General features: G+C 43.7%; 1 protein-coding gene across 1 annotated transcript in view; it reads right to left on the bottom strand.

The window, feature by feature from the left end:
* Positions 1–19,271, bottom strand: part of Mmp20 (matrix metallopeptidase 20) — a 32,988-nt gene extending 13,717 nt beyond the window's left edge. Inside the window, exons 1-6 of the mRNA XM_027415186.1 lie at positions 19,149–19,271; positions 11,803–12,050; positions 7,887–8,035; positions 5,912–6,037; positions 4,642–4,803; positions 3,469–3,610 (exon numbers count right to left, since the gene is read on the bottom strand). Coding sequence (XP_027270987.1) covers positions 3,469–3,610; positions 4,642–4,803; positions 5,912–6,037; positions 7,887–8,035; positions 11,803–12,050; positions 19,149–19,271 — 950 coding nt within the window. The remainder of the gene's footprint in view (positions 1–3,468; positions 3,611–4,641; positions 4,804–5,911; positions 6,038–7,886; positions 8,036–11,802; positions 12,051–19,148) is intronic.
* Between the last annotated feature and the right edge of the window lie 1,076 nt (positions 19,272–20,347).

Raw genomic sequence — 20,347 nt, 5'->3', positions numbered from 1 at the left:
TGAGAAAGATTTAAGCAACCCAGGTATACAGGCATGTAAAATACCTAGACAAATTAAACATTTATTAATGGTGAAAACAAATTTGCCCTCCAGTGAGATGTTTGGACTGTCTAAGGTAGAACAGTCCAAAGATACATTGATTTGCTACCTCCATGAGAGGGATGACTCTAGGAACATATTAAAAATTGTTGTTTTCCATAAACTATTATAAGAGTATAAAATGCTGTATGTACCATAATAACACAGAAATTCAATAGTCTCAAATCTGAGTGAAGGTATCAGGCCATGTCCGTCGGCATCACATACTGAGATACCAGGCCCAGTGTAATCTGTGCACTTAATATGTTCAGAACCAAGGCTATGCTGATTTCACATAAAACATGGGTGAGGGCTGCCAGACACATCTGGGATTCATTACATGTTTGATTTTTAACTAAATTTTTGGTCACTGCCTGTTGAGAAACTTTTTACTGTTGATAAGCCATTTCTTCTACATTCAGCTGCCCTCCATATGAAGTCACACCTTTCAGCTCAGAACTCTGTGACCATCTTTGTTCCGAACCTGTCCAGGCAGAGCCACATTTTCCCTTTCAGAAGCCTTCTTCACCGAGTTTCACAGACTGCCATGGCGGTCCAGCTTGGGCTGCACCAGAGCTCTTGTCTTCCACCCACATCATCCCCACACCCTCCCGAGTCTGCCTCTCTGGTATCCTTTTCGTATGTTCAGGGAGGAACAGAGGAAGGGGAGGGGCTGGGGAACCTCTCTTCTTGGCATTCAGCCAAAGCAGCTGAGCGACACCATTTTAAAATGGTGGCCTGGCTACCCTAAAGGAAACAGATTCTCCTGGAACCATACATTCTTAGGACCCAGAGCAATTGCCACTGGAGTGCATAGGAACTGTGGCCAGCCCAATACCGCTAGACAACCAGGAGGGAGGTTTTGAGTGAGAGCATGCAGTATTCAGTGAGGAGGAGGAGGTCTGGTCAGAGCGGAGGTGTGGCTGCTACTCACAGTCCATTGAGGGAAGGACTGCCCAGGGGTGGGATCAGAATTGTCAGCCAGACTTGTGAAAGGCTGCCCATAGCATGAATAGCATCTGCCAACAGACCTGGGGAACCCAAGAGCTGGGATAATTTTAGGGTATCCAGTTGTATTTCTGTACCTGTTTTCCTTTTTCATTCCACCCCTAGCCAAAGCTGCCTCATCTTCCCTGACCTTGCTTTATTGTTCTCCTCTGTCTCTTCTCTGCCACCTGGGCACTAACCGCCCACCTCACCCCGCCTTTTCCTATCAACTCTCTAATTTCCCAGGGCACACAGTGGTTTTGGTCTCCTTTACTTCCTAAAATGATTGATGGTGATGGAGTGACTGCATTGTAATTGACCTTTACTGTATTTTCAAAATCAGGTTACCCTTTGATAATGATTGTTTTGCAGCCAGCAGTAACCCTCAGAGCGGTGCTGCGGTTGAGCCTGATGTGCAGAGCTCATGGGCTGAAGGTCTAGCTACAGAGAAAAGCGATAACTTCAACTCTATTACAACTGGCGCCTCTTGAACATTGCCAACACGTCCCCTAAAAAAATAAGTGGAGTTTAAAAAAGAAAGTGCTTCATAAACCCCAGTAGGCACTTAGGATTATTTGTATGAAAATTTAAAAGATGTTTTATTCTGCAAAGTTATTAATTGATGCTATGTAAAATTGAAAAGATTTACATGATCTGAAGAGAACCAGAGTGTGACTATGTAAGTTTTTAACACAGTGTTAACCAGTACAAGTAAGACTCCTTCAAAACTTGTTTCTGAAAACTTTGAATTATGTACTGTCACATTCGTGGGTGGGAAGGCATTCATTCTGGGGTTCACTAATCAGATTGCTTCAGAGGCCAGAAAATCAAGCATATTGTCTAGTTCCCTGAAGCGGTGAATGTGGAGCTTACAAATACCAGTGTGGGGAGTGGTGTGGGTTAAAAATAGCCAAGATTATAAATCAGAGCCTCAATAGTTCTCAGCCATGCGAGGAGCAAGGGGATGCATCCTTCATAGGCTACAACTCATGAAGACAAGGAGAAGAGAGCTCCACAGTGACAGAGTCAGTGGTCTTTGCTCACCATCTGTCTTTTTGTCTGGGCTCTTACATACATGGAAACTAGTCTAAGCACCCTGCCACTGCCTGCTTTTCTCCATTCCTCACCCCTGGACACAGCTCTGCCTCTTGAATATCCCCTCCCCCTGCACACAGCTCTGCCTCCTGAACACATCCTCACCCCTGCACACAGTTCTGCCTCCCAAGCTTCTGCATTGCAATGATGAAAAAAATCAAGACAGTTTCCCGTAGCCTGGCTTACCTCAAAACTCATTATATAGTCAAGTATCTCCTTGAATTTCTGATCCTCTTGACTCTACTTTCTAGGGCTGGGATTGCAGATATTTACCACCCTGCCTCGTTTATGAGGTCCCAGGAATTAAACCCAGGGCCTTGTGCGTGGTAGGCAAACACTCTACAACTGAGCTACAGTAACCCTGGCTTTGCAATGTGTTTTGAATGTTTTCTCTCATGAGGTGTGCCAAGGCAGATTTGCTTCTGAAACTTTGGAGAGTTCTTAGTACCCAAATGTGGACTCAATAGACACTTTGAGTACCTTTTCCAATGAAGAAAAAAGTTACACACATATTCCAGGGACCCTCTGTCTATTCTGGTACTATTAAAGTTCCTCTTCAGTAAAGGAGAGAATATGAGTGAATGTTACTATGTTTCTATTTTTCTCCATGGAGTCATGGAGGTAAGATGACTGTGAGACTCTTTCAGAAGCCAGAGTATGGGGACAGAAGATATCTATGATGACAGCTGACTGACATTGAAATACCTGAAGGCCTTGAAAATGAGTTTATGGAGAGCTTTTCCTTAGAGTTACCTACCTATGTATGTATCCATTTGATCATCCATCCATCCATCCATCCATCCATCCATCCATCCATCCATCCATCTGTCCATTCATCTATCTGTCCATCCATCCATCTGTCCACCCATCCATTCACCCATCCATCATCTTTCCATTCATGCATACATGCATTCATCCAACTACTTATTTGTTCAGCTAGCTAACTGTCATTCACCAAACATTGATTGAACCTTTTACTGTTCCTCTCACTAGGCACATAACAACAAACGGTAACTCAATACACTTGGACTGATGCCTAGGGAGACCAAGTTGCTACCTTTCAACTATTTTCTTCAACTGTACACTGGTGATTCTAAACCCTACTATGAAAGCAGTTAGGACAAATACTGCAGCTGTTAGGAAAGCACCCAGACCACAGCAGGCACTCCACGAACAGTTGTTTGTGCAGCTGTGTATCTCCCAAGACCCCACGTCTACCCTACTTCCACTCAAGGTACCATTTCTGCACCATCCTCAGCCATCGAGACTGATGCTGGTTGGCCTAGGCCTGGGGCATCTTGGGCTCACCTGTCCTTGAAGAGCAGAAGCTCCTTTCCCAGCATGGTCACCGCATCAAAGGATGAGCTGGCGTCACAGAGGTCTGGAAAGGATGGCTTGTGAGGTGGGATATGGGGCACAGTGGGCTTTCCTGGGAACGTCTTCCGGGGTCCTAGGATTCAAGGTGTAAAATGATGCCAGCAATTCAGAATGTGCACATTTCTACTCTTGAGCACTCTAGAAGTCTGCACATATTCCCACGGATCTGCGTTTGAATCTCAGTGTCTCTAGCTGTTATTTGTGTGGTATAAAACAAATAATCTAACTTCTTAAAGCTTGGCTACATCAGTTATAGTAGTAGGATCTACCTGAAAATATTGTGTGAAACTTAATATCCAAAAAACACAATTAGAGTTGATGACTACTGGAAAGTCAGTTTTGCCTATGGGTGTGGTCTTTAGTAGGTTAAATGTGCTCTAGTATACTGCAATACAATTTGGACTTAGTGGGTTGTAAAAAAAAAAAAAAAGATGGCATGGAGTTAGGAGGAGGCTGTGGGGGCCTGTCTAAATATGGGAGGAGAATGTGGGAAGTGAACATGATCAAAAGGCATTGTATACATATGTAAAATTCTCTGAGAATTAATGAAAAATTTGCCTAAGAAGTGCTTGCTTTTTTTTTTTTTTAACTGTTACACATAACCAATTTGGTAGCTAAAGATGTCTTAGGATCGTACTGCTTTTAACCTTTAAAACCCAGTTATGAAATACGAGTTTATACAACCATGTCATGAAAAAGGCATGTATGACAACTGTAAGTGAGTGTCATCAGTAACAGATTGTCTATATGGTTGAGTGGTAGAGTTATTAGCATCATTATTTCTGTTTTTAGGGCTCTAAGACCACTTATCTGTAAGTGTGTGTGTATGATAAAGTATAATTGCTGTCTTCTATCTTCCAATGCATAACTTTTCATCTGCTTTGGAAAATTGGACAAATGGACCATTTTCCTTGGCTTTTCAGGGCCAGAATACTCTGGAGGAAAGAAAACAGAGCAATGCTTTCAGCTGGTGCATGCTCTTCCGAGGCAGGTGTGACTCTAGCTTCCTCTCCCTAAGCAGCTAACTCTTGGGAAAAGGCACTTTTTCTAACCTGGAGGCCAAATGTCCGTCCTCTCGGGTTAGAGAGAATGGAGAGCTCATACCATATAATGCTTGAATTCCTTTCACATCATCTTTGGGGAGATGAAACCTGTAGGGATTCTGGTACTTGTAAGTTGGGTACATAAGTGCTGATGGATCTGTGGAGTGGCCCAGGCCCAGAGCATGGCCAAATTCATGAGCAGCGACGGTGAATAAGTTGAACCCTAAACAACAATAGAGAAAAAGCATCAACACAGTTTTATTTTGTCATACAGGAGAATTTGTGCCTGCATCACAGTTATCTCTCCTTTTTATAACTGGATTCAAAGGTTGGTAGGTTAGCCTAGCACTTGGCTTCTCTGGCTTTAATCTCTTGGTTCCTTCACCCTTGTGGGGAATAAGGGCAGAGGGAAATGTAAAACAAGCCATTCTCCCATTGTCAGTGACCAGTGACAGAGGGATAATAACAAAGGGTCTTGTAGCTAGTAGTGGTGAAACATTTATACTAATGCATAGCTTTGGATCCTAAGTACTTGAGTTACTTTCTGCTGTGATAGCCTACTCCCTTTTCATATTATAAATTTTTTTAAAGAAAAAAGTCACTGAGTAGAAATTGAATGTAGTACAATGCAATCAAACTGTCTTCTGCTCTAGGCAAATTAAGGGCTTACACATAAAGCTGAATTCAGTTATAAGAAGGTTAGCCTGCTGCTTTAAAATAAATCTGTTTTCATACAACTCAGTATTATACACATTTAACATTTTAATCAATGCTGTGGGGAAACTAGGTTCAGAGAGTTAAAGTAATTCATCCATGATTACAGTTAACAATTGGTAGATACAGGAATTGAGATTTTAATTGAATTGACATCAAAGCTGGAATTCTAAGGACTATACCTAACAGTGTGTGGTGAACCAGCTTCCTCTTTCATTCATGTTTCACCCTTCCAGATGACCCGCATGCCATTCTGGGAACTTTAACCCTCCCCCATCACACTCCTCAGGGGTCATCTTTAAATATAGTCCATTTCCACACACAGGTAGGAAGCCATAAATTTTGTACACCTGAAGGAGAGGTTGGCTGAGCATTGGGATAGGACAGGCTCTGTAGATTAGATGCCAAGAGACAGAGAGCCGGCTAGTCTACAGCATCAGCATGGGAGGGAGGGGCTTCCCCTGTGTGTTCCCTTCTGGATTTTTGGCTTACTTGTTTTTCCTAGCCAGCCCCCCTAGTTAAAGGGTGGCTTGGGACGTTGAACCTCAAGGTTTCATGATGGAGGCCCAGAAGAAGGTACAATAGTTTCCAGGTTATGGTGAATTGTGCATATATACCATTCATTCCCATAGTCCACTTCTCAGCATTGTCGAAATGTGTGTCTCCTCCCAGGCCTTCTCCAGGTGCAAATGCATGGGCCAGAGTCCCTCGAGGCCCATCAAACGGGTAGGAATCCCCGTGATCTAAGTAGGAAGCATCAATCGGATTAAGGTGTAATAATTCTGGGGGGTCACAGAAGGTCTCAACAGCATTGACCCTTAAATGCCCTTTCAACATTCATCTTTTAAAGATCTACTTTTAATATGTGTATGTCATGTGTGTGTGTCCCTGTGGGAGTGAGCACACATGAATGCAGTGCCCAAGGAGGCCAGAAGAGGGTGTCAGATGTCCCTGGAGCTAGAGTTACAGCACAACAGCTGCTCTTAACTGCCAAGACATTTCTCTAGCATTAATATTCAGTTTAAAATATATATAAGGTCAAGGAATTGAAAAATAAACATATTTTATACTTCAAAGAGGCATTACAAATAGATAAGCATTATTATAATTAAAAAAAAAATCACAGCACACAGTATATGGTAAACACAGATTACAGAAGGAGAAAGAACTGAGGGACATTTGATATCAACCAGGCTCCCTGACTATATGAACCTGTGGACAGAAAGAACTTTCAACATTTGATTCCTCGGGGGCGGGGGGGGGTGGTGGTGGTTAGTAAACTGAATGTGTGCTTTCTGTTTACACTGCACAATATAATTAAAGGGCCCAAACTATCAAAAGAAAATGTCATTGTAATTTTAATATCTGAACATGTAAAGCCTACGAAAGTAAAGGTGGTCAGGAAAACTCTGACACCTTACGTGGGGGAGCTAGCTCTCTCCTTCCACCACACAGGTTTCTGGAGTCCACCTAGGGCTATCTGGCTGGCTGGGTCACCTTACTGGCCCTATCATTTTTTTTTTTTTAAAAGCTAGCCCTCCCAAATTCAGTATACTATTTCTCAGGTCTCAGGTGATGCAGCTTAATGAGGTCTGTGTGTTCTGAGATGCTGATGAGATGGCTGCCTGGTCTCTATTCAGCCTTTGTGCTAGGGGACAGAGTACCAGCTTGAAAGATAGAGTCACCAATTAGTTCCACACCCCCCTAACCTACCGTGAGTTACACTGTCCTGCCATTTCCCCAAGTGCCCTTGGATGTCTGGCAGGAACAGGACCTGCCGGTGGCCACATCCCACTCAAGGCCATTTCCTGACACTCTTTACCTCCTCTCCCCTCCCTCCTTGGCACATTCCCCACAGCAACACCACTGGGATAAGCCCAGGGCTCAGAAGATCTCGAGCACTGAGCAACATTAGCTGGGCAGGGGGAGAGCCAGTGATATTCATCTTCACTGTTGGAAGTTGAGGAGGGGAGAGTTTCAGGGACTTCTTGCTTCATCTATTTCCTGCATGTGTTTCTCTGCAAAGGGCTCAGAGCTTTACCAATCATGTTCTACTCTAGCAGGCTGTGTGAGAAAGTGGAGAAACAGGCAGGTAGAGGCAAGCTTCACAAGTACTTCTCAAAAGCAGTGTTCAAGCATGGGTGAGACCTGAATGCTGCTTCTGTAGTCTGGGCTACTACAGGGTCCCTGGGAAATTGACTTCCTCAGCGGGACTCCATGTGGGAGAATCTTGGGCAATATGGAACCAGGTAATAGCCATGAACATTATTATGGAAGACTGGAGTCATCTGGTCCCCTAGCCAGTGGGAAAACTAAAGCTGACAGAACTTGCCCTCTCCTGGGGCGGAGCCACAGTGAAAGTGCACCTCAGGGCGTCTGTCCCACGGTGGAGGCTACAGATGACAAACAGTGCTAAGACTGCTACGTTCTACCTTCTGGAAAGATGTTCGTCTTTGCTATGGTCTTGGCTCTGCTCATCTCAATGCTGTGTGATGGAACCCTGTGCTAATCACTCCATAAGTCTGCCAAAGGAGCAAGTTTGGGGTAATTCTCCTTACCATTAGAGATAGAATGCAAGAAATAGTACAATACCTCCGGTTTCAAAAGATATCATGATATCTGCTTCCCCAGAGTTTATTCTAACGAAGTTCAGAGGAACAGCGGTACTCCAGGCACGCAGGGCCATCTCTACAGCCTTGTCCACCTCAGCAGGACTCATAGAAGACGTATACTTAGAGACTCTGGACAAAGGAAAAGCAGATGTGTGTGCTTTAGTGACAGCTCCCAAACAGACAGGAGGAGGGAATACCCAGGCTGCCCACAGGTGCAAGCCCCGGTCTCCATGGCACAGACACAGGTCCTGATCTCCATGGCACAGTTCTTTTCCTGAATCAGTAGTTCTTACTCTGCTTTGGAACATCTCGAATTGTCTCATTCCAACAGGACAATACAGAGAGACCCACAAGGCAGAGACAGCCCTGGGCTTCTGAAAGTTTAGTTTTCATTGTTATTTGAGGGTTTGCCACCTCAGTTCTTTATCAAAGGCTAATTTCTCCAGGGTTGGGGATTGGCCTATCCTCGAGTGTGTGTGTGCGTGAGAGAGAGAGAGAGAGAGAGAGAGAGAGAGAGAGAGAGAGAGAGAGAGAGAGAGAGAAAGAGAGAGGAGACAGAGAGACAGTTTCTTTTAAAATTTATTTTTAAAAGGTTTATTTTTATTTTATGAGTATTTATGTTTTCTGTGTGCATAGCGTGTGCAATGCTCGTGAAATACAGAAGAGAGCTGGTTGTGAGCTGCCCTGTGGGTACTGAGAATTGAACCCAGGTCTTCTGCAAAGCAGCGGGTGCTTTTAATCGCTGAGTCATCTCTTCAGCCCTGTGTTGCTTTCCTTGCAGAGGATGGGCTAGCCTAGAACAGAGTTCTCACTGGGGTGAGAAGAGAAGAGGGCTGAGTACTTCAGGGAGTCCTGAGTGACAACACAGGAGGTTTTGGACACAGGTGTGTGGACACAGAGTTGGTAGACCCGGGCTCCTTCTGATCTGTAGCACGGAGGTTGGGGTTCTGCCAGCACGAAAAGAGGGGCAGGGAGAAAATTCCATCTGGGGCTCTGGGCTGGTCTGGGCAGGTGTTCAGCAGCCAACTTTGGAGGTCTCTGGCTTGGGCTCCAGTGTCTTCCATACATGAGGTGTTTGGCAATGGAAGGACAAAGGCTGGTGGTGTAAGGGTACTCTGGGACTCTCCACTTTAGGATCCAAAACTGTTCAGCAAGCTTGTTGAATGTACTGGTTTAGTCCTGAAATCTGTATTTTAGCAAGTATCTTAGATTATTCTCATGCAGGTGATATGATTCCAACCAGCATACAAGACCAAAATCCTAGGCACCAAAAAGAAGGACCAAGAGAGAGGATGGAAAATCACTCAGGTAAGGACTATTTAATGATTTCCAAATATGGCGCACCCCTTAGTCATATAAACCTATGCTTCAGGGCCAGGTTAGATGGTGATACTTTCCTTCTTGCTATAGGCAGAGCAGTTGTATCCTGGAGTTGATGGTGTACCAAGTTGAGATAGTAAAGATAAGGATGGAGAAAAGAGTAACACCAGAGAAGAGAAGTGGAAAAATTCCTGACCCGGGGTCAGGATTGAAAACACATGAGCTGATGAGAACCGTAGGCAACATTCTTTGAAGACATGCTTTGTGCTAGACAGGGCTCCGAACACTTTTTAATGTGGTGTATTATCTAGCCCCCACAGTCCCGAGGCAGTCAGTAATGATGATGATCAAGGCCTGCACCTTGTGGTTAGCAGGAGCCTAGTCCTGCTCTGTCTGCCTCCAAAGCTTGTGCACAATCTGCTGTGTGTTTCCATTTTTAATCATCTGGTGTTTGTTACAAGACGTTATTCTGACCCCCAGAACTATAAATTATCAGGACAGCCTCTAGGGGCTTGGGGAGGAGTGGTGATGACAGGGAGTTTGTCTTGAAGCAAGGTTGCCTGGGTATTGAGAGTTATTTATCACCAAATATTACACATCTCCAAGTGTCATACTGTCTTGATTCATATTCCTGCTGTTCACTGTGTATAGTCACAGCCTAAAATTCTAGGGCACAGTTGAAGAAAATTATGAAAAGATGTCATGAACTTACTTTTTTTTTTATTATAAAGGTCTTGAACTCTAGTTGTTTCTCAGACTGTGGATAACGTTTCACAGATGCCCCCTTGTTTTGTTTTCTTTGTTCTGAGCGGCACCTTGTGGACGGGGAGTCTAATAGCAGTTAACAAAAGTCTTTCCCCCCAAGTTCTCCTTTCCTGTGTCTAATCACAGGGTCTGTCATAACGGTTTAACAACCCACTTCACCAGGGAACACAACGATCTGGCCTGCATGGCTTGCTGGCTTCTGTATTGTAAATAGTGACTTCCTATCAGGGAAGCCACATTGGTAACAGCCAAGAGGCCATTGTGGAGTGTGGAAACTATTCAGCTAAAATAGACATAGATAAGCTTGTGAATCTAGGTGATGGCAAAATGTAAATATAAGAAATAATGTGTTTTGGCTATCTTTGTTTTAAAATGCAATTTAACTGTAAAATTAATAATCGAATATAGTCATTTCTTATCACACAAAGCTCTTGGAACCATAATGACAGACCCCAGATTTCCTGTCGTTGCAGTTGGCTCCTGGTAAGGAAGCTGCTCTGCTGCAACCCTCTTCAGTTTGCAGCAGCCCCACCCTCCTCATCTCCTGGTTTAATGAAGGTGGGCTGATCCTGGGACTGTAACCTGTTCCTGGCCTTCCCAAAAGCTACTCACATTGCCTCACCAGCCTTGGTTGGTTCCCACCACTCTCTTGCTATGCCCTCTACCCCAGTTTCAGTAGTATACATGGGTATTGGGACTGAAATGTCACTCATCAATAATGCACTTGGGTATTGGGACTGAAGTGTCACTCAACATGACAGCCCATTTCACTCAGCTTGCTTGTTGGGTTTCTGCTTGGAAATGGCCTAAGTTCTACAAAACTCTGGTGCAGAACTACCCAAAGCCACACACACTAGGCCTATGTGAGGCCCAAGCATGGCAGCATCACCCACTTTCAAACCCACTGAGGCTGTGGAATGGGCATCTTGGTCAATACACTTTAGACTGGGCTAACCAGTGAATAAGTTCTGGAGTACAACAAGGAAGCCAGAGTGGGAAATTTGCTCTCCATACCCAGAGCCCAAGAAGAAAGGACAAAAGCTCCTGTTGGACAAGTCTCCTCAGTCTAAACAGGAAGATGCCAGATGATGGGTTAGTGCCAGCCTGCAAAATGGGTAAATGGGGCTTTGGGTCAAGTGTCACTTCTGTATGCCTGATGAACTTGATGGCTCCTCACACTGCTGCCCCCAGAGCTCATGGAGGTCTATGAGGACAACTCTTTCTCCTGTCCATGCCTATCTCTCCTTAAAGACGAGGAGAAAGATGAGCCATTTGCCTTTATATTTCATAAACTGAGTGACAACAGTAGTCAAAAGTCATCAGCAAATTATTTGTGGAGTCAATGAATGAATCTTATTAATGAGTCTTTTTGCAGTGTGTGTGTGTGTGTGTGTGTGTGTGTGTGTGTGTGTATGTGTGTGTGTGTGTGGTGGAGTGGGGTGGGGGCAGAGGCCAACCTTCAGTGTGGAATCCATCTTGTTTTTTGGAGGTGGTTTCTCATTTGCCTTCAAGTCTTTCATTTGACTGATTAGCCCAGCTGGCCAGCTTAAAGGGTTACTGATCCTACCACGGGTTACTTAACTGTAAACTGTTACTGAGGTGTTCCTAGCTGGTCAGGTTGGTAATGGGGAGGGTGGACAGTTACCCTGAGATTATAGTTTTCAAACAAACAGCTGGTGAGTTTCTACCCTTTCTTATGGCTATTTTGGATTCTACCTTGTATACAGATCAAAAGCAAGAGGGCTTGGAAAGATAAGAAGAGGGTGAGGTGTGTCTTTCTCTTTGAATTGGGAAAGACTCAATCTCATTACCTGTATGTCAAAATATTTTTTTTCCATTTGGGTTCACCTGGGAAGAGGCGGTAGTTGGCCACATCAGGAACTCCACAGCGAGGCCTCTTGATCACATTCATCGTGTTCTGGTCCAACTTCCCAGTGACTTGGAGGCCAAAGAAAGATTGTAGCTCTTTAATCTTCCTGATCATGGGGTTGCTTTCTCTTGCCACCATCTCACCAGCCTGGAGGCCTCCTTTCTGTGAGTAATACTTGTCAAGATATTCCTGAAATGGAGAGACAGGCTGACGCAACTATGGTGTGGTTGGAGAACACTCATACTCAGTTAAGATAGGGGATGATATTCTTGATATAAAAATAGGGTATATATTCTTATGTTTAAAATTTAGGCATATTTGCATAGGTGAAACAGGTATGTCCAAAATGACTGATGATTACCTTTGAGCACTGAAGTTTGGAGACTGTTATTTCATATCCTACAGTTTTTGGGCATGTGTGTGGTACACACATGCGTGTGCAGGTGCACTTGCTTATGTGGCTCATGTGGAGAGCACAGGTGGTTGTTAGTAGGTCATTTTAATCACATAATGTAGAAAACATAATGTATAATGTGGAATAAGTGTTTTTTTCCCCTTCAAGAGGACTTATGCTTCAGCCTCTCATTAGACACAAAGAGACCAATGTGTGGGCTGAAGATCTTAAGTAGTGTGCTAGGTTGTGGCTGACCTTTGTTTTCTGAGGGTGGATTTCCTGAAACATGTTCAATACCCGTTGAGGCAAAGAAAACAAGTCATAAATTATTAGGCTTCTTGCCTATAAGGCTTAGGGAATATTATGGAACAGGGGGTGGAAAGACTGGAAGAGACAGAGTCTGAGAAGGTGTAGGGTGAAACGGTGTCCTTTGGATACAACAGGACCACTGCCTGTGACAGTTGCAACTACACAAAATCAAGCGAGTCAACATTCCAGCATGGATGCAGGAGAAACATGTGAGCCCTTCCCTAGCTGAGGTTTTGACCAATGATGGCTGCTGAGGGAGGGAAGGTCACTTTCTTTAGAGGAGTGCCTCCTTGTGCTTTGACTATGCTCCAGTGGGTGGCCCTGTACCTATGTGCATATGAGTAGTGGCAATTAGGTGCATATGGTTAAAAATAGAGAGAAAAGAGGACGTGAAGTTGGGAGTGAGACTGGGCAAGAATCCAGGAGGAGTTGGAGGGAACAGTGGGGGATGGCCATGGTCAGAATAGATTACATAAATGTAAGAAATCCTCAAAGAATATAGAAAAAATACTAACTCCCTCCCTACATGATCAAGTTTCACTTTCACACACAGACTTCAAACCCCTTAGGATACCTTGATCACCACTGTGGTGGACGTTCCATCGGGATTAGGGTGACCTGAACTGCACAGGGCTACACAAATGCAGGGTTGAGGCCCATGCTTGGTCCAGGAATTTCCGCTGTTCAATGCAGCTACAGATTTAGACATCTTCTATTTAGTTTAGTTGACTAATTATTGTATGTCATTTTTATAGCTCTATAAAATATGTAATAAATAATATGTAAATAAATAAAATATGTATCTCCACATTAACCATAGATTTAATTATCCATAAACCATGCCTATTATGCTAATATATTATATAAATAATTTAATATATAAATATTTAAATGTTGGAAGCAAACTTAATGTTTTACAACAGGGGGTGCATTTGTTTTTAGTGCTGGGGAGTGAACCTGGAGACTTTGACTTACAGTGCAAGTACTCTACTGCTGGGCTGCACCCCACCAACAACCTTCAGAATTAAAGTACATGCAGTAAATGTCGAAGGGAGGTAGGGATGCCCGAGTCCCAGTGTTGGTTGTCTGTGGGTGGGGCAAGCGCCGGCAACTTTGCCTTTCTTGCTGTCTTACATCCACACGTTTCTGTGTTGAAGTTGCTGTTGTTATTGTTCATGCTCTCTTTTCTTATCTGCATCCTGCCTCTAAGAGGAGGTAACTTTGCTGGTGATTGCCCCTTCAGAAGTTTAGCTCAGGAGCTAGAGGGTTGGTCCAGCAGGTAGGGGGTGCTTGTTGCTCTTCCAGAGGACCCGAGTTTGGTTCCCAGCATCCAGGTCGGGTGGTTCACAACCACCTATAACACCAGCTCCAGGAGATCTGACTGCCTCTTTGGCCCTTTGTGAGCACACACATATATGGCATACACTTAGACAAACACATACACGTAAATAAAAATAGATCTGAAACAGCTTTTTAAAAAGTTTAGGCCTTTCAACTTGGATCAGGAGCTCTGACACTCGGTGATTCTGAGTCAGGCTCCACCTCCATCTGTGGCAGGGGTTTTATTTTTATTTTTATTTTTATTTCTTTTTGAGAATGAAGCTGCATTGAGGGCTTCTAGTTTGTGTGCAAACGGATGCTGTGGCAGCTTGAAGTGATGTCTCAACTATGCTCCTTGGAGAAGAGAGCCTAAGGCCAGATGCTCTGTATTTCTGAAATGGTTTCAGTTTCAAGTATTTTCCTCCCTTGTTTGAGAATGTATTGTACTTGATATTCTGATATCTGCTATATGAGATGTGACCGTAGAAGGGGGATATTTATGATAAAATAGGCAAATCCCGTATTTACTGCTACTGCTAAAGTGACATAGTCACAAACAAGGACACAGGGAAGCCAGTGAGAAGTTATTAAAGACTCAACTAGCAAGAACAAAAACACATTTGTACCAACACTGGACACCCCCCCCAAAATCAATGCAAAAAATCCTAAGAAACCCTCAGACTTTTTACATACTAACACAATTGTATGGGGAAGGAGTAAACAGTGGCCTGAGACCCCCAGCCCTGGCATAGGAGGGGGAGTCAGTGTTCTCAGTGGTGTGGTCCCTGGCAGGTTGGCCTTGCTTCCCAGGATAGCACCACACCTGTGCTATGGGCAGCACTGAGTGACTCAGTGGGCCATTTTTAAAAACAGAGAAAGTGTGAAGTTGGGGTGGGGAATGTTGACAGGATCTGGGAGGAGCTGGAAGGTGGGGTGAACGTGGTTGAAATATATTGTTTTGCATGTACAAAATTATCAAAGAATATAAATAGAAAGTTTAAAAAAACCTAAGCCTCAAAATGAAAGGCAGGACCTTGCTTGCTTTGTCCAAAGCCTCACCCTGAGTTAGTGGGGGTGTTGATTTGAAAGCTACAGACTAAGGAATTAACAGTGTCTACATGCTGATGATGGGACTCAGAGCATTTCTTTCTTTCTTTTTTGATTATAGTTTTTACAAGTTTTCTCCTATGAATCTACACAATGTTTATAATGTTTTGCTTTTCCTTTAAAATGTGCATGGGTTGCCAAACCTTTAATGAAATAAACTCAGAAGTTATTCCTACTTCATAAAAGAAGAAAACCTTGCCAGTGAAATGGCACCAAGGAGATTTAATGATTTCCTTGGGCAAAGTATGAAGCACAGCTTTGGAGGACTGTCATATGTTAAGTTAGGCAGAGTCTGGCACAGAGTCTGGGGACTTTCTTGCAGAGCTGTTGACAAGGCTTTGGCACCCTTTCTGAAGTCAAGATGTTCCATTTGGTACTTAAAGGTACATTTAGAACCGTTCTGTTTTCTAGGACAACTTTGATGTTGTCCCTTGGTCACAGGTTTCTAGTTTCACTGGCACCCCCCCACACACCTTTTACACCTCCCTGCTAGTCAAATCACTAAGTTTTCACTTCAAGCAGTCCTCTGCCCTCATTTTGCCTAGTGTTTAGCAGATATAAAAGTAACAGAGGCTAAGAGGGCCTGTTTCTGCTGGGTGGTGGTCCAATCTTCCTGCCAACATCTTAGGACATTTAGAAATAGCCCCTGTGAGTGTCACTTGTCTGAGGAATGGCCAGGGTCTGCTTTCTTCAACATTCACTCTAAGAGTCACCGAGAGAGAGAGATCTGTAAGGACTTTGGTTCTGTCTGAATGCAGGCAGTACACAAACAGGCCAGGGCAAGTCTTTGAATTTCTCTCACTTCAGTTTTCTTGCCAGCTTCAGCCTTCCCAACTGTCTTACCTACTGAGCACACCAGTGTGAGGGTAACAATGTGTTTCTTTAACCAAAGAAATGGGCAAGGAAGTGGTAACTTACCTATGACCAGAAATGTCTGTGACCTTTTTGATAATTAAAATGTTTTAAATATATTTTTTACTCTATGTGTATGTGTGTGTTCCTGAGTGAACAAATGTGCTGTGTGCATGCGGGTGCCTGGAGAGGCCGGAAGACAACACCAGGTGCTCTGGAAGTGGAGTTGCAAGGCAATTGTGAGTGACCATGTGGATGCTGACTGAGACCTGAACTCTGAGCCATCTCTTTAGCCCCTATTTGTAACTCTTTAAAAAATAAAGTCATGGAAATAGCTTAAAGTCAAAATGTTCCTATGGTATAATATTCAGTGAGAAAATTAGAAGCCAAAATTTAAAAATACCAATTAAAAATTATTTATCAAAGAAAAGAAAATGGTATCAATGGTTCCAGAATCTAGGAGTTTCTTTTGGATGGTTTAATTTTTCATAATCATGTGGTAAATGAGAATTTATACTATTTTTAGAAACACTTTAGAAGCTTGTCTTAAATATTATGTCAATAACAGCAGGCAGTTCCCATGTTCCAATAGGCTGAGTTAAGGAGTTTTCCCTCTTGGTGTTTTTCTAAGCTGGCAGTGTGTGGTGAGGCTCCCTGTCTGGATCCTGAGCCTCAGCCTTGACCACAGCTCCCAGCCACACAGCACCAAGCTAGATACCAGCTGGGACACAGTTGGCCGTGTTGTCAAACAATAGCTTTTGGTAAGCTGTTGGACTTATGTATTTTGAATCTATGATGAGGTTATCAACACAACAATAAACAAAGAAACATCTGAACTATTTTAAAAAGCAGATAGTCATTATTCCACCCCCCCCCAATGTGTATTGCTGAGGATTGAGAGAAGGATCTCAGGCATGTTAGGCAAATGCTCTCCCCAGCTCCACTTATATCTGCAGCCCCTTTCTACCAATTCAAAGCCGTAACTCAGATTAACAAGCCAGAATTTAAGGATACAACTGGACATTAAATAAATCAAGAACTGTTTAAGTTCTCCAGTGCAGATGTTTATGCCTGTGGGTTTGGGGACGCAGGTGTCTGCAGTTGTTATTTCTTAGCTAGCGATTTAGAAAGAAAAGAGCAGTGAGAAAGATGCTTCCTGGTTGCCGGTGATCTAGTGACCTCTTCCATGGTCTCTTGGCTCTAGCCACACAGTGATTATACCCCACCTCCTCTATGCTGGAACCTGCACTTGAGGATGTTCTTGCCAGTCTGCCCTGTCTCCAGGATTTTCCAGAGCAAGCTTATTCTACAGTTGAGTCTCATTCCACATGTGGTGGTCTCTGAGAGGCTTCCCGGATGGCCCACAGCCCATCAGGCAATCTTTTTCTGTTATCTCTTCCCATGAGAGACCCAGCTGTGTACTTGAGTGACATGTCTGCCCCCTCACTGTACCCTCCTACCTGTCCCATTATCTTCCTGTCAGCACTACCCATGCTTCTCACCCATGCTTTGCAACATATATTGTCTAGAGGCAATCAGTAACAGTGCAAGCTGCTTGTTTGCATTTGTGATTCTATAAGCTCACAAGGCCAGTGGATATTTCTGTAAGCTACAAGGTGGCACATAAATCATTTCTAGTTTTTGGGCTTAGCATGAGACGTCTGTTCTCATCTTTGTGGCCAGCCTCCTAAAGAAAATGCTCTTCTCAGAATGGATGCTCTGTGTGCCAAGTGACAAGGTATGGACAAGTTTTCATGACTTCAAGGGCATAACAGAGACTTATGGAGAGAGAATAAAATAAGGGTGTCTTAACAGCCCCGGCACCCCAGTTACACCATTCTTTTGAAATGTGCCCCTACCCCACAGCTGGTCAGACTAGCAAAGATGGCTTCGCCAAAACTTTCTGACCTTAGTCCTATTTAGAGTGGGACCATCTTATTCCCTCTGTAAAGGGCTGTGGTCAATATTGATTCTGCATACTCTGGTAGAAACTATAGTACAAGAGTCTGTAGTCTAATGGTCTGGCCAGGATTTGCTGATAGAATAACATTTGCCCAAACCCTGGACCAACATCAGAACCTCCCACTGGCTCAGATCTGTTCTGGCTGAACACCACCTGCTGAGTGTGTACCAGGAAGTGGATATGACAAAAGCTTGATAGTTTCTGAATTAGAGAACCATGAATCTGGAGGGGAACTACATTTGGAGGGAAAGGACCCACAGAGTACCAGTAAAACACAATTTATAATCTTAGTACCTGGAGTTACTTTGAATTGATTTCATCTACCCATGGGCTCTAGTAAAAAAAAAAAAGTTTAACTCAAGTGGGCATCTACTATTAATGTGGGCATCTGTGTGTGGTGTGGGCATCTACTGCTAATGTAGGCATCTGCTGTTGATATTGGCATCTTCTGAGGAAGTGGACATTTACTGTTGAGCCGATCTTGCTTATTTATATTCAGGGATACTACTGCAAATGCTGCCAAAATTCTCTCACGTTATAAGAGAAATTGATGAGCTGGAATAGGTAAGTGGAAAAACAATTGGTAGGCATAGTCCAGGGTACATAGGTGACAGATCTCTATCCCTTAGGCTATGGGTGCATCTGGACAGGACAGTAGCCCCCAGGCAGAGATGGAATCACATGCATGCTGTATTTTCATCAGACTCCCATGAGAGACCCAGGTGGCACATCTACAAACACTTTCTACTGTAGCTAGCGATTCTGTCTCTAGAAATCTGTTCCTGCAGGTTAGGACTCACTGTTCTCCTTTAACCAGCTTCTCTGTATTTAGGATGATTTTCAGACACAAAATCTTTACAACATTATAATATAATTGGTTGTACCCGATCCTCAGCCACAGTCAGTTCCTTGATATCACAGTCAGGTGCAAGAAACCACAAGAGGGAAACGGAAGTTGAAGTAAGGGTCGTGGAGAAACAGCTTAGGGAGGAAAGACCCTCTGACAAGAAGAAAGCTTGGCCTGTCTTAAATTCTGACCAAGGTTACCCTGAGCACAAAAGCCATTTTTCACAATGGGAACCCAAGAAACTTTTCCCTTGTATGTTGTATACTTCCACTCAAGTAGTACACCTATGCAGATAATTATTCAGCCATTAGTTCATCCATGTAACACATGTACCTAATAAGCACCAGACATGGATCTTAGATGGTGCAGTTATTCAGGCTTCTGTGGAGTTTAAAGTGATTTTTAACAAGAATAGATTTTTGTTTACTTTCTCATTATACCCTGTTAGTGTTCTGGGTTAGAAGAAGGATGAGGGAATGGGACAGACTCACAAACCTGTGCGATGTGGTAGTTGCTCCTGAAGGTCCTAGGGGCGGCTGCAAACAGGGTGGGGGCTGCAGTGGCAAACTTTAAAGCTGTGACAAGGACAGCAAGGCCAGAGGCAGGTAGCACCTTCATCTCCCCTCGGTGGCTTGGTAATTGTGTCAGCCCAGGGGATGGCAGACAGTGCGCATCTGCACCTGGACTCGAGCTCCTTTTATAGAGTCACACAGGCCTGGGCCTTGCAAGTGATGATTCATGTCTCAAATGGTAATTACACAGCTTGATTCTCTCCCTGATGATGGGGTAACAGCTGTGCACAGGGATCAGGGAAAGCTTCACTCTTTGTGACTGACCAAGTCAAAAAGGAGAGAAAGGGTCACTTCTAATGAAGCTTGTTAACTATGTACACACACTGGGGGGAGCTTGATTGATTTGACTCCTACCCAACTGAAACATTTGGTTAGTCCTATTTTTTGGACCCCTTTTCAATTCTGATTACAGAGAAAGTAGAGGCCAGTGACTCTTTACTGAGTCTTTACTTGCACCTGCTGGCAGACTTGATGACCTGGGTCTCTGGGATGCACACGGTGGAAGGAGAGAAATGACTCTTCCAAGTGGCCCTCTGAGTTCACATGCATGTTACAGCACCTTCTGCATGTCCCCCTATGCATACACGAATAAATAAATAAATAAATGCAATTTTAAAAATGAAAACAGTCAAATGATTAAAGCACAGTTGGACTGTGATACAATTGAGCTGTCTACACATTCAAGTCAACCTCCAGCACCCTGCATCTCCCATGACGTTTCTCAGGAAAGAGTGCTGCAGCAGCAGCTCCTGTTGCTGTTGGTGGTTCTAAGACACACAGGGTCTTGAGTCATCAAGGCAACTTTATGTGATATCATGCCAGTGAGGGTGGAGAGTCAAACATGACTACCAGAAGACTTTTCAATGAGATAACACCAGAGTGATGTGGAATATTAATTTATGTTACATATATTTACACTGTGGAACATTTGTTTAATGATGCAAGGATGTGCTACATTCTTTTATGTTGCATTTGTTTAACTCTGTGAAGCTGTGTTACTTTGCCTGCCTAAAATGCCTGATTGGTCCAATAAAGAGCTGAACAGTTAGTAGTGAGGCAGGAGAAAGGATAGGCAGGGCTGGCAGGTAGAGAGAATAAATAGAAGGAGAAATCTGGGAAGGG

This window comes from Cricetulus griseus, chromosome 4 (genome assembly GCF_003668045.3).
Source record: "Cricetulus griseus strain 17A/GY chromosome 4, alternate assembly CriGri-PICRH-1.0, whole genome shotgun sequence".
Classification (NCBI taxonomy): domain Eukaryota; kingdom Metazoa; phylum Chordata; class Mammalia; order Rodentia; family Cricetidae; genus Cricetulus; species Cricetulus griseus.
Note: the sequence above shows the minus strand (reverse complement) of the source record. Positions and strands in the feature narration are given on the sequence as shown.